The sequence below is a fragment of the Sorex fumeus genome, unplaced genomic scaffold (assembly GCF_029834395.1).
Source record: "Sorex fumeus unplaced genomic scaffold, SorFum_2.1 ptg000007l, whole genome shotgun sequence".
Classification (NCBI taxonomy): domain Eukaryota; kingdom Metazoa; phylum Chordata; class Mammalia; order Eulipotyphla; family Soricidae; genus Sorex; species Sorex fumeus.
In genome coordinates this window covers 3,999,305-4,013,422 of record NW_026606064.1, presented here as the reverse complement: position 1 = coordinate 4,013,422, position 14,118 = coordinate 3,999,305, and the positions used below count along the sequence as shown (strand labels likewise).

Genomic DNA, 14,118 nt, shown 5'->3' with positions numbered 1-14,118 from the left:
ATGTATTGATTGAAACAAACATGCTGAGGCTCAAAAACTCCCGTCAATTGCTCATGGCAAGCAACAAGCCTGCTCATATCTCTCACACATACTTTTGTATTTATAGCCATGAGGAGGGCCTCAGAACAATTCCCTCCTTTAGGATGAATTCAGAGAATGATGCTTCACTCCTCCACTTGCAGGTGAAATCTCTTTCAGTCATGGAGAGGAGCAATCACACAGTCACAGGGTTCATCCTGCTGGGCTTCTCAACAGACCCTGTGATGCAGTTGGTCCTGTTCGTGCTCTTCCTGGGTGTGTACTCAATGACCCTCCTAGGAAATACCACCCTCATAGTGTTGATCTGCAATGACTCCCGGCTGCACACACCCATGTATTTCTTCATTGGCAACCTGTCCTTTCTGGATCTCTGGTATTCCTCTGTCTACACCCCAAAGATCCTAGTGACCTGCATCTCTGAAGACAAAAGCATCTCCTTTGCTGGCTGTTTATGTCAGTTCTTCTTCTCTGCTGGGCTGGCCTACAGTGAGTGTTACCTGTTGGCTGCCATGGCTTATGACCGCTATATGGCTATTTCCAATCCCCTCCTTTATGCTCAGGCCATGTCTAGTATGTTGTGTATCAGTCTGGTTATATATTCCTATATTGGAGGTTTTGTGAATGCAATTATACTCACGAGCAATACATTCACCTTAGATTTTTGTGGTGGCAATGTCATTGATGACTTTTTCTGTGATGTTCCACCACTGATCAAGTTGGCATGTGATGTGAAAGAGAGCTACCAGGCTGTGTTATACTTCCTCCTGACTTCCAATGTCATTATTCCCACTGTGCTCATCCTGGCTTCCTACCTCTTCATCATTGCCGCCATCCTGAGGATTCGCTCCACCCAGGGCCGCCTCAAAGCCTTTTCCACCTGCTCCTCCCACCTGATCTCTGTCACCTTGTACTATGGCTCCATTCTCTACATCTACTCTCGCCCAAGTTCCAGCTATTCCCTGGAGAGAGACAAAATGGTTTCTACGTTTTATACTGTGTTGTTCCCAATGTTGAATCCCATGATCTACAGTTTGAGAAATAAAGACGTGAAAGAGGCACTGAAAAAACTCTTCAGGTTCACACAGTCTGACGGGTAAATTGACATAAATTCCTCAGATCAGTGCTCAGAGAAAACAAACTGTTTCAGGGTAAGGTTAAGGGATTGAGATGAAAAACATAATTTTCTATTTGAGGACATTCAATAATAAATGATTTTGTTTGTATTCATTTGAGTTGCTGGAGTGATGGTAATGTGATCACGCTCCACGGTCCTCCCGTTGTTCATCGATTTGCTCGAGCGGGCCCAATAACATCTCTATTGGAGACTTTGTTGTCACTGTGTTTGGCATATCGAATACATCACGGGTAGCTTGCCAGGCTCTACCGTGCGGACGAGATACTCTCAGTAGCTTGCCGGGCTCTCTGAGAGGGGCGGAGGAATCAAACTCGGGTCGGCCATGTTGGCTGTGTGCAAGGCAAACACCCTACCTGCAATCGCTCCAGCTCGGTGATGTGATACAGGCCATAAAGTATAGATTTGATTTAATAGTTTTTAAAAAGTGTATTATGTTTTTAAGATGAATTAAAAATATCTATACTTAATCTAAAATTCCAAAGAATTCACTTTTATTTATTATCTTTCCAAAAATGGACAACTCCCTGCTTTCTATAGTACAATTTTTTTTCTTTCCATATACTCTTCTCTCTGTCCCTGTTGCTCTGTTTTGTCTTTCTAAAGAAAAATTTATTTGGTTCCTGATGCATTTGTTGATATGTTGTTAACATGTTGATATTCTAAGTTCTAGTAACTCAAAAGGTGATGTCTTTAGAGACAGAAGCTTGGGAAAGTTGATGAAATTAAAATGAGTTGAGCTTTAACCCCAATATGTTTAGTGTCATTTTGAAAAGATTGACTAAAACTGTGGCTACACAGAGAAATGAGAGGAATGCTTTTACCGAAAGAAATGGCACTCTACAAACCAGATAAATTAAGCCTGATCTTGAAAAAAAATAATAGACTTGTTTTTTGTTCTTGTATTTTATTAGTGAATCACCGTAAGGTGCAGTTACAGGCTCACAAGCTTTCGTGCTTACGTTTCAGTCATACAATGATCAAGTACCCATCTCTCCACCAGTGCCCATTTTCCACCACCAGTGGTCCCAACATCCATCCCACCCCTCACAACCCATCCTCTCTACCCTACTCCGCCTCTGTGGCAGGGCATTCCCTCTCTCTCTCTCTCTCTCTCTCTCTCTCTCTCCCCCCCCCCCCGTGTGTTGTGGTTTGCAATAGAGGTATTAAGTGGTCATAATGTTTAGAATCGACCTGTTTTTAATACTTACTACAATATCATAGTCTGTGTTATTTGGTATGACAGCCTTAAAAAAATAGTAGAATTTCTTATCAATACTAGTCTTTTTTTTTATTTTGAGACAACTCTATGGGTTTTGCATACAAGAAATGTGATATATCATAATAACCTATCTTCTACTTATTAATTCAAACATAAAACTAAATAATAAATAAAATAATGCATTCCTGTGTTGGATTATAGTTCTAAACATTTTAAATTTAACATTGATTTGTCCTTTCTCCTCTCACAGGAAGCTTAGGTTTATTGAGTCACTCACACCACAGTGCTCCTGAGGCACATTCAGTTTCAACAGGCATTCCCAATCCTCTGTGTTTATCTTTAACCTCTCCTTTGTGCTTTTCTTCCCCTATCTGTTAATCACTTATCCTCGAATCAAACCCTGTGACTTGTAAAGTCAAATTCTTCTGAGAACTCTGGATTCTGTATGTGTAAGTGAAATATTGCTTTTCCCTTTCTTTTATGTCCTTTGCATCGTTTACGTTAGAGCAATCTCCTTTTTTTGTAGACATAGGAAAACAGTTAATGCTATGCTTTTGTAACTTTTGGGAGTTAATGGACTCGGAATAATATTTATGTCTGGGTGTCTTTCATACTTACTTAACTTAAGCTTCAGTTGCCCTTACTTTCTAAGACCTCAAAACAAGGGTCCCTCCAAGGGACAAGGAAGGACTAGGACAAGCTGTAAGCTACCCTGGCATTGAAAAGGGACAGGCTAAGCACCCTAAGAAGTACAACAACTTAAAATCATGGTTATGGATCAAACTCTGTCATGATCCGCGCCTCCAAAAGTAACTAAATAAGGGTCCTGATGGGGTTAGGAAAGAATAACTTGGACTGAGGACTGTAGTCTGGGATATATAGTGGGATATTTCCAGAAAAAGTCACTTTTTAAGCTCAGTATATCTCTTACTGTGTCCATACAAAATGACTACAAATATTATTAAGAAGTAAATTTAAGATGACTGTTGAAATGGATACTAAGAAAAAGGGAAAAGCAATACACCCTTAGATGGAATTCGATCCTTGGGCAGATCTCCTAGCAGGAATCTAGAGTGCTGAACACGTAAGATGAGATTTTGTCCTTGAGTATCTCCTAGAACTTCCCTTGAAGGAAGGGCTTTGCACCTGTTCATTGTTTATGATAATGTTCAAACACTACTATATGTAATTGTTACCTCCAACCCTTCATGATTTCTCTATAACTACCCTTGTAAAAGTTGAATAAATAACCACTGATAATCAACCAGCCTGGTGGCAACCCCATTCCCTCCTTTGTTCATCCTTCACAATTAGCAGACTGGCTGTGTGTGTGCGGGGCAGGTGGGGCAGAGGGGGGTCGGGTATGGTGAACTCACCAAGTGGACCCTTGGGTCATTACAGGTGGGACGATGACCACCACCCACTCAGGAACAGTAATATTCATGGAACCTTAATTTTTGTCTGCAATGTTTTATCTAACAGAGATTTATAGTTCTCATCTTAGGAGAAAAATCAATTGTTTCTGAACCTATTTATTTATTTCTATATCTCCATTTCTGGTTGTTTAAAAAAAGGACTGTGCTTTTTTCATTAATTCTTAAATTATTTGGAAACACACACATATATAATGACAAAACATTTACTATAGCTAGGTTGCATTCATTTTCTTTAATTTTATTTTATTAAAATGCTGTGATTTACAAAGAAATTAATAGTCGGGTTATAGTTTTAGACAGAGTGTAGAAAGGAGAAGGAAAGAAAAACTCCTTTTAAAATTGATTTTTCTTTCCTTTTTCTTGAAGTGACACACTTACAAGGTGTTCATATTCAAGGTTATGGTGTATAAAAGTGCAGTCCCTCTACCATCAACTATTATTTAAATTAATTTTATTGGGATAGCATTACACTTTACCACTATATAAGTTGCAATTTTGTCTGCATTACATTTTACCATTATATATAAGTTGCAATTGTGTATGAATTAAAAATCAATATGTATGTACTACATTAATTTCACCTCTAAAGAAACAATTCTACCTTTTATCACACAGCTTACACTTTATCCTGATATACACATACCAATTCTCCCTTCCTTTTGTAACTATATTTGATCATATTTTCCAGTTTACTTTTTTATTAAGTTCAACTCCTGCTGATTTTCTATCTATACACCACACATGAGTAATATCACAGGCTTTATTTCTTCACCTGTGTTTTTTAAGATACCCTTTGTAGCTAATCATATTGTTCCATATAAGAGAATTTCATCTTTGGATAAACTTATAATTAATTGTAAGTATATAGATATGTGGTATAGATATATAGAAGGGTTATTTATTGGTGTAGTCATATATAGATAATAGATACATAGATGATAGAACTAGTTTATATAATAGAAATATATAGAGACATATAGATGAATGATAGGTAGATATATAGATAGAGCATTTCTTCTTTACCCTTAGGTCCATAAATGAGTGTTTATGTTGTCAGGAGTTCTTCACTATTATAATGCTGTCGTAACCATAACCAACAGTTTACAGTGGAGCAAAGAAAGTCTCCTCAATAAGCAATGTTGGTAATAAAATTATTACCACTATAGCATTATACACAGAAAATAATTTGAAATGCATTAAAGATTAGGGTTAAACCTTAAAATCATGAAAGTCATAGGGAAAAAACATCAGTGACAACTTCCTTTATACCATCATTAGAGATGGTATTGGAGTTAAATAATTGGAGTTAAAGACCTAACTCCAATTGCAAGGGAAACAAAAGCAAGTTTCTTTTTCTTTTTTTTTTTTTTTTTTTTTTTTGCTTTTCGGGTCACACCTGGCTATGCACAGGGGTTATTCTTGGCTCATGCATTCAGAAATACTCCTGGCAGTGCTCGGGGGACCATATGGGATGCTGGAAATTGAACTGGGGTCTGCCATGTGCAAGACAAACACCCTAACCACTGTGCTATCGCTCCAGCTCCCAAAAGCAAATGTTAATAATAAGACCCCATCAGTCTAAAATTCAAGATAATTTTACTGAAATAAACATGAATCAAAGTGAAAAGCTTCTACTGAGTAGAAAAAATATTTGCTGATCATATCTCCAACAAAAAGTTAATGTGTAAAATATTAGATAAAATATACAAAAAACCGACATATTTAATATATTTAAAATATCTTTTTTTTAATTTTTGGGTCACACCTGGCGAAGCACAGGAGTTACTCCTGGCTTCGCACTCAGGAATTACTCCTGGCGGTGCTCAGAGGACCATATGGGATACTAGGATTAGAACCCAAGTCGGCAATGTGAGAGGAAAATGCCCTACCTGCTATGCTATGACTCCAGCTCCTTAAAATATCTTTAAAATTATATAAAATATTGATAAAAGAACTCATAAAATTCAACAATAGCATAAAGACAAACCTTACATTTTAAATGGACATAATAATCTGAGTAGACATTTCTCCAAAGAGATGTAAAGAACTAATAGCTAGGTGTATATGAAAAGCTATTTACTATCTCTTCTTCTGAAAGAAATGAAAATTCATACAAAAATGAGCTATCAATTTACCTCATACTATAAAAATGACTATTATATATAGAATACACTCTTATTTAATGTTCATCATGACTTTAAGAATATTTGTTTTTCCTGTATCTATTTCCATGCAAATCTTTGCATCTCATCAGGTCAGTAAATAAAAACTTAAAAGTAAATACTTGTATGGGCATTTTAAAACAAACATTTTTTATTATGATTTTTTAATATAATCTCTAGAAAAAGGGAGTAGGAGTCTTTGGAGTCAGCACACTTAAGTCTGCATTTCTATGTTCTCATCTGTGAATGATACAATTTGACGTGTCTGACATTTAATCCTCAAGATGCATGACTACTTTTATTATTTTCACTTATAAATTAAAATATTATGCATAAAACCAGTTTATGAACTGTCAAGTATTTTATAAAATTGCTCTCCTCACTAAAATTTCTATAACCCAAAGAGCATTCCTTACAGTGCTTTCTGTAGTCTTTCCCATATATGCACATGATAAAATTTTAAAAAAAAATTGGTTTACCAGTGTTTGTTTCACCAACTAAACTCAAACAGGCATGCTCTATCTTATTGTGCCAAGTCTTACTCTAAGTACAAGTATCATTTCTGTAACGTAACTTCTGTCATCTTTACTAGGGGATGGGAGAACGGAGGGGGAGGTCAGTAAAAATTCCAAACTAGCATGTGTTTGTTTTGTTTTATGAATGACCTCATTTATTGTTTCTTATTATTTATTTATTGTTTGGAGGCCACACCCAACAATTCTCAAGGTAATCCTCCCAATCTGTGCTCATGGATCATTACTGGCAGGTCTTGGGGGAACCTCACTGTACAAGGTGCCGGGGATTGAATTTTGGTTGGCTTCATGCAGGGCAAATTGCCTTGCCTGCTATATTGTCACTCCAGCCCAATTGTTTATTTTTTAAAAATTTTATTGTTTAAAAATTATAATTTTTTATAATTATAAATTTATAATTTTATAACTATAAATTATTTATTTTTATTATTTAAAAATCATATTCAGTGTTAAAAATCTGGCTCAATAGAACAGCATTTTCTTGTCATATGCTATGTCTGGGTTCAATCCCTGGCACCACAAAATATAAATAAATAAATAAATAAATACAAATCAAATTTCAGTACCTGTGTGTCAACTTATAGAAGACAAATGCAGATTGGTCTTTTCATATAGCGAGTAGATAGCATAATTATTTATTATGCTATTATAAATATCCCCAGCATTTTTTGGTATTTACGTTTCAGACTACAGACTGAAAACAATGACATGAAAATAATCTATGAAACAAATGCGGCCATGTTTGACACATATTTTCAACTAGAAAAACTTCACTCTCTCTATCATTTTTCTCAGGGCCTCTTTAACATCTTTATTTCTTAAGCTATAGATCAATGGATTTAGCATGGGAATGACTACGGTATAGAACACAGATACCACTTTATCCCTTTCAAGGGCATAGCTAGTACTTGGCCGGGAGTAAATGAAAAGGATGGAACCATAGTACAAAGTGACAGCTGTCAGGTGAGAGCCACAAGTGGAGAAGGCCTTGAGGCGACCTTGGGTGGAGCGGATCTTCAAGATGGCAGCAATAATGAAGAGGTAGGAAGCAAGAATAAGCACAGTGGGAGTAATCACATTGGACGCAAGAATGAAATAGAGAACAGCCTGGTAACTTTCCTTCACATCACAGGCTAACTTTACAAGAGGTGGCAGATCACAGAAAAAGTCATCAATGATATTGTTTCCACAGAAGCTTAAGGTGAAAGTCTCACTGGTAATGATGGTGGAGTTAAGAAAGCCACCAGCATAGGAAACTGCAACAAGACAGATGCATAACCTTGAGGACATGGCCTGGGTATAAAGCAAGGGGTTGGAGATGGCCACGTAGCGGTCATAAGCCATGGCAGCCAATAGGTAACACTCACTGTAGGCCAGACCAGCAGAGAAAAAGAATTGAGCTAGGCAGCCAGCGAAGGAGATGCTTTTATCTTCGGAGATGCAAGTCATCAGAATTTTAGGAGCATAGACAGAAGAATACCAGAGATCCAGGAATGACAAATTTCCTATGAAGAAATACATGGGGGTGTGGAGCCGAGAATCACCACAGATCAGTGAAATCAGGGTGATGTTCCCAAGGAGACTGATGATATAAATGAGGAGGAAGATGAAAAAAAGCACTCTCTGTAGCCACAAGTCTGTTGTGAACCCTAAAAGTATGAACTCTTTCACTTGGGTGAAGTTTTTCTCATCCATTAATAATGAACGCCTGGGGTGAAACCTCTGTACAAAAAGATTAACAGACATTCTTTAGAATATCAATATTTCAATTTCAACTATCATTTGCCATTTTAGATTATTGAAAAAAATATGATTTAGGCATATATGTTGTGCTTTGTAAGACACATTTATTCTTTCATGGACATGTTTCTTTTTAGATAACTGAGAAACCAATTCTATGCTGCCTTGAGAGATTAGAATTATGCACATAACATAGTACATTTCAGCATATATTTTAAAACTAATCTTTTCTCCTTTTTAAATAGGATGATTTTTAACCATCTCTTCTATTGACAGGTAGGGTAACAAGGGGCTCTGAGGAAAGTATGAAAAAGGGAGTCTGAACAAATGCTCAAGTTTCTCTTCAGGTCCTGGAGTTATGTTGCCTTTCATAGAGAATTACATAAAGAAGCAGACTTTTATTATTTTAACCATATTTGGGGATATCACTAGAAGACCATTTATAATAAATACCTTGAATGCAATAATTATATTTTTATTCAACTTGTTATTCATGGTTATCACTGTATCACCATCATCCCGTTGATGGCCGAATTACTCAAGAAGGTGCCAGTAACGTCTCTATTTCTTCCAGCCCTGAGATTTTAGCAGCCTCTTCTTACTCGTTTTTTCACAACAATTGGAGGATCTTTCAGGGTCAGGGGAATGATACCTGTTGTCATTACTGTATTTGGCATATCTAATACACCACGGGAAGCTTGCCATACTCTGCCTGTGTGGGCGGGATACTCAGTAGCTTGCCAGGCTCTCCAAGAGGCATATGTTTATATATTTCTCTCTAATTCACAGCTATGCACAAAACAAATGTGGAGATACTTATTTAAATAATAGCAATCTGATACAAGAGCTACCCAGATGGCTTTTTAAATAACAATGAAATGGAAAATAATAATAGATTTAATAACTGTTTTCTCAAGGTCATTGAATTCCCTATAAAATTAGGAGAATAAAAGCTAACCTGGTCAAATTGAATGGCTGAAGTAAATATGCAGACTTAAGAATGAACCATAAAGATATGTAGACTTTACTCAAGCCTGTGAATGCTGCTTTCTACTGGGAAAGCATTCATATTCGTGAAATGAGAAGGTTACCTGGATGGACTCTAAGTGCAATCATATATACAATAGTTACAAAGGGAGATTTTACAACAAATCACTAGATGTAATAGTAGGAAGCAATATCCCCATAGAAGCAGAGATCAGTGTGCCTTGTCACAAGGAATGTCAGCAGCCACAGAAAATCAGAGGGACAAGACATGGCCCCTTCTGAGTAGACTGTGGCCTGGCAGTTTAATATTAATCTATGAATACTAAATTTAGACTTACGACCTTCAGAACTATAAGTAGATAGATAAATAATAGATAGGAAATGGCATTACTCCTATTAAGATACTCCTATTCCATGCCTTATTTAAATTAATAATATTCATCTCAAGAAAATACTGGCCCATATTAATGCTCCTGTACTCATACCTACTCATAGACCTACTATGTTTTCTTCAGTGTAATGGAGAGATAAGAGCCCACATATGGCTAGAAATAACTAGAGATGATTAATAAGAAGGAAGCCATTCATCTTGTATGTATCTAAAAAAAATTCTTTTGTTTCTGGGCAGTTCTCAGAGCTTACCCCTGGATCTGTGCTCAGGAATCACTCCTAGAAGTGCTCAGGGAACCATTTAGGGTGCCAGGGATTGAACTCAGGTCTGTTATATGCAAGAGGAGCAACTTACACACTGTGCTACTACTTCAGTCCCATCTTGTACACATCTAATAAAATGATTTCATTGAACAAAAAAGAGCCGAATAAAGGATAATATGTAAAAATTTCATCTTTGTGAGAACTCACAAAGGTTGGGGCAGTTTCTTGCATAAAACAAGTTTAGCTTAATTTAGACAATGAGGGCTGTAAACATATACCCAAGCAGGAAATGCCTTCCTAGAATAAAACAGATTGCCATGACCCCGATGTATTTTAAAGGTGCTTGCTCATTGTTTATCATTCTATGGACCCAGTTATGCAAATATCTCAGCCTCTGCTCTTAAAGTACCTGTTAATTTTTAATGTACCTACGTAATGTCAGTATACACATTAATGTGAACAATTACGTTTCAGGAGTCACAGGAGTGATGCAAAGTAGATATTGCACTCAATAAATAGCTAGCCTGGCCCTTTATTCAAGGCAAGCTTCTACCTGGACAAACAACAGTATCTGTCTCTTTCTTTGCAATTGACTCTGCTGGACAGAGGGTGAAGATGCCAATCCAATTGGCTTTATATAGGAAAGATAAATTTTTGTATTTCAGAAAGTTGAATTATGCTATAGTTTTAATTTAAAAAATAAGATTTTTTTCATTGTCCATATAATGGTTTACTGACCTTTTCCCATAGGTTAATTAAATGCAATACTTACTTCATGAACATGATTTATCACTTCATTGAAATTTCAAATCAAGTCCAGAATTTTTCATGTTACTTTGAAAAAATATTTAATTTTCGGTTCATTCAACAGGAATTTTCTTTCTGGTGGTAACACTGCAAGATATATATCTATATATACCTAAGAATCCCTTTGGGATATGCTGCTTAAAAAAATAAGGTCTGTGTTATTCTAGTGATAAGTAAACAATTATACTACTTAGTGTTTTACTGGGATGAAGTAGAAGGACATTATTTTTACTCATCATAAAAAATAATTGGTTCAATTAACTTGTCAAGCCCTTTTGCCTTGTGAGTTTCCCTCTCACAATTGAGATTTTTAAAAAAGTGCAACAGAAAAGATAAAATCAAGCAAGTCATTTCTACATGGGTAGATTTTGAAAGTATCAGACTGAATGAAATTAGTCAGGAGAAGGGCCAACACTGAATGATTTCTTCCAGATGTAGAATATAACAAAAAACATAGTAGAGGAATAACAATTGTCCAAAGACACCAGAAACTGAGAACTGGCTTTCAGTAGGATGCAGACCACAGGGGAGGGGAGGGGGAATAAGATGGTGGCGAGGGGTCAGGACACAGAAACATCATGGAAGGAGGTGACTTTGGGAGAGTCTATTGAGTTGCAGTGTATTGGGTAGGAAACCCTAACAGTAACAATACTGTAAACCACAATGCCTAAAATAAAAATTTCTTTTAAAATTCCTGTCGTAGCACAGAAATGTGTGTGTCAGGGGTGGTGGAGGAAGGGCTGGGAAATCCAAGATGACAACACTCACTCATGGATTGGTGTTGGAACATTGTATGCCTGAAACTCAATCACGAATAACAAAAAAAAAAAAATTAAACAAAGACTCTATCAGAAAAAAAATCTACAGTAGATGCTCAAGAATCCTTTTAAGCCAACAATGAGGATAATAAGTCTGACAATGAAAACATCAGCAATTTTATGTCTTCAATAGATTCAACTTGCTTAATAAAATTTAGTCAAATTGGGGCAGAACTTGAGAAATACAAATCAAGAGACAGGACCAAAGTTATATGTTTAGAACAAAAATGATTGTTTCTTCAGTTACTTGATTATACTTGTTCATCCAAAACATGTTCATCGAGCTGCTTCTATATGCCCAGCACTCAGAGAGATATCAGGGGAGATAAAGTACTAGATAAACTTAGTCCTGGTTTAAGAGGCAAATTCAGCATAGAAATGATTCAGTGTGAATACAGGTCTAAAACTTGCTAACTGTGTTGCCAAAATACAGTGAACTTTAAACTCAGAAAGCCTTGGGGCCAGGGAGAGAGCAGGAATGAATCTCCTGCAATATTTCATGAACAATAAAATTGTCTATTTATTGGAATGAGTTCTTCCTCTTTCCACAGCAGCTCCTACTTGATCCCTGGGACTCCTTGCCAGCACTACCACATATGATACTGGTGGTACCTGCCACCATAGACCTCAGAAGCCCTTTATCCTTGGACCCTAGTATTGAACCTTTCAATAATGGTATTGACCATATTGGCCAGGGTTGACGGTCACCATGAGTGGCCTCTAGATTCCTGAGCATTGTTTTCAAGGCACCCTCCAAAAACTCTCAGTTGTTTTTCTCTTTGAAATGAAAGCAACTTGTCTTCCTCATAAATTTTTGTGGTGTTAAATGAAATAACATTTATAAGAGTTTTTAATAAATATGAATGTTAAAAGAAGAAATATTCAAAAACCAAAAACGAAAGAATGTCTTTAAAAATATGTGACCTCACTGGAAAGGCCAACTCTATTCATGGATCAAATTATCATTAGTTTTAGTATAATTACTTACATTATTCTATTAATAACAAGTCATACCTATAAATTTTGATGCATGCTATGGAGTAATAATAAGGTGTTCTAAGATTGTGTTACCTTTGAATCTAATAAAAACAACACTATTTAGCCATAGGCCAAAAATTTATTGAAAAATGGTTATAACAATTTATTTAATTATGTGATCATCCCTAGAGATGTAACAATGATCAAAGTAAGGAATTCTTGCCCTTGTGATCTTATCATTCAGGATGTCATATCTGCAGAGAAAGCAATTGCTTAGTGGAATTGTGAGAGTTGACAAGACCAGAAAGAGTTTTAACAGCTAAATCTGTAGGATCAGAACTTCTGTAAAACACTTTGCCCGACTTCTTGTGCTGTTTCACTGATAAAAATTTTAAAAATAATAATAAAAAAAATAAATTAAAAAAATCACTTTGCATGACTTAGGTGTTCTAAAGCTTGACCCTTCAACCTAATTTAGTCAGGAGCTCTAAACTGAGTTGACTTTTTTTTTTTTTTTTGCTTTTTGGATCACACCTGGCGATACACAGGGGTTACTCCTGGCTCTGCATTCAGGAATTACCCCTGGAGGTGCTCAGGGGACCATATGGGATGCTGGGAATCGAACCCGGGTCGGGTCCGTGCAAGGTAAACACCCTACCCGCTGTGCTATCTCTCCAGCCCTAAACTGAATTTTATTGTTCACTAGACAACATGTCAGTGGGCTTCAAAGGGCTGAAGAATTCCCCTGAAAATTTGCCTGGGGAATCCTGATTATGTACCTCATTGTTCAGAAGTCTGGTCTATTGGATTCTCAATGGGATTTATAGTTCATAGCTATTGGACTAAGGTTTCACATTTGCATCGTTCAAAATAGAAGCCTTCTAGAGAGAAACGAATACTTCCTGAATTGGGTCTAACCAAAAGGTTTTGAGGAACAAGGATTAACTCTATGAAATGTAGCTTTAAAATGTCCTTGACCCACACCTAGTGTTACAAAGATGTTTCTCCTGACCCACTGCTTATGGATCTCTCATGGTGGTGCTCAGGAAACCATGCAGCTCCAGGGGATCAAATTCAGGCCTGCTGTGTAAAAGCATTAATTCCAGCCCTTTCTGGGCTGGAGAGTTAGCACAGCGGGTAGGGTGTTTGCCTTGCATGCAGCCAACATGGCCTACCCGAGTTTGATTCCTCTGCCCCTCTCGGAGAGCCTGTCAAGCTTTTGAGAGTATCTCACCCACACGGCAAAGCCTGGCAAGCTCCCTGTGGCATATTCTATATACCAAACACAGTAACAACAAGTCTCACGATGGAGAAGTTATTGGGCCTGCTCAAGCAAATTGATGAACAACGGGAGGACCGTGACCATGACCAGCCCTTTGTGCTATCTTCCTAGTTCCAAAAAATCATTTTTTTATCATTGTAAGCATATCCAAATGATGACACCTAGATAAAATATTATTAAAATATTGACACTGTCACACTGACACTGTCCTCCCATTGTTCATTGATTTGCTCGAGAGGGCCCAGTAACGTCTCCATTGGAGACTTTGTTGTTACTGTGTTTGGCATATCAAATACATCGTGGGTATCTTGCCAGGCTCTGCCGTGTG

The 14,118-nt window shown here is 36.9% G+C and overlaps 2 protein-coding genes across 2 annotated transcripts; one reads left to right on the top strand and one right to left on the bottom strand.

Annotated features, from left to right (window-relative positions):
• The first annotated feature begins 200 nt into the window (after window positions 1-200).
• On the top strand, window positions 201-1,136 carry LOC130041941 (olfactory receptor 1013-like). Its single transcript, XM_056134237.1, has one exon. The coding sequence runs from the start codon at window positions 201-203 to the stop codon at window positions 1,134-1,136; it is 936 nt and encodes a 311-aa protein (XP_055990212.1).
• A 6,147-nt stretch (window positions 1,137-7,283) lies between these two features.
• On the bottom strand, window positions 7,284-8,219 carry LOC130041916 (olfactory receptor 1013-like). The gene has a single exon (XM_056134206.1). It carries the CDS (start codon window positions 8,217-8,219, stop codon window positions 7,284-7,286), a length of 936 nt encoding a protein of 311 aa, XP_055990181.1.
• Between the last annotated feature and the right edge of the window lie 5,899 nt (window positions 8,220-14,118).

Bases quoted from the DNA above. Each gene is read 5' to 3' on its own strand.
- LOC130041916 (XM_056134206.1), bottom strand. From the start codon at position 8,219: ATGGATGAGAAAAACTTCACCCAAGTGAAAGAGTTCATACTTTTAGGG.
- LOC130041941 (XM_056134237.1), top strand. From the start codon at position 201: ATGGAGAGGAGCAATCACACAGTCACAGGGTTCATCCTGCTGGGCTTC.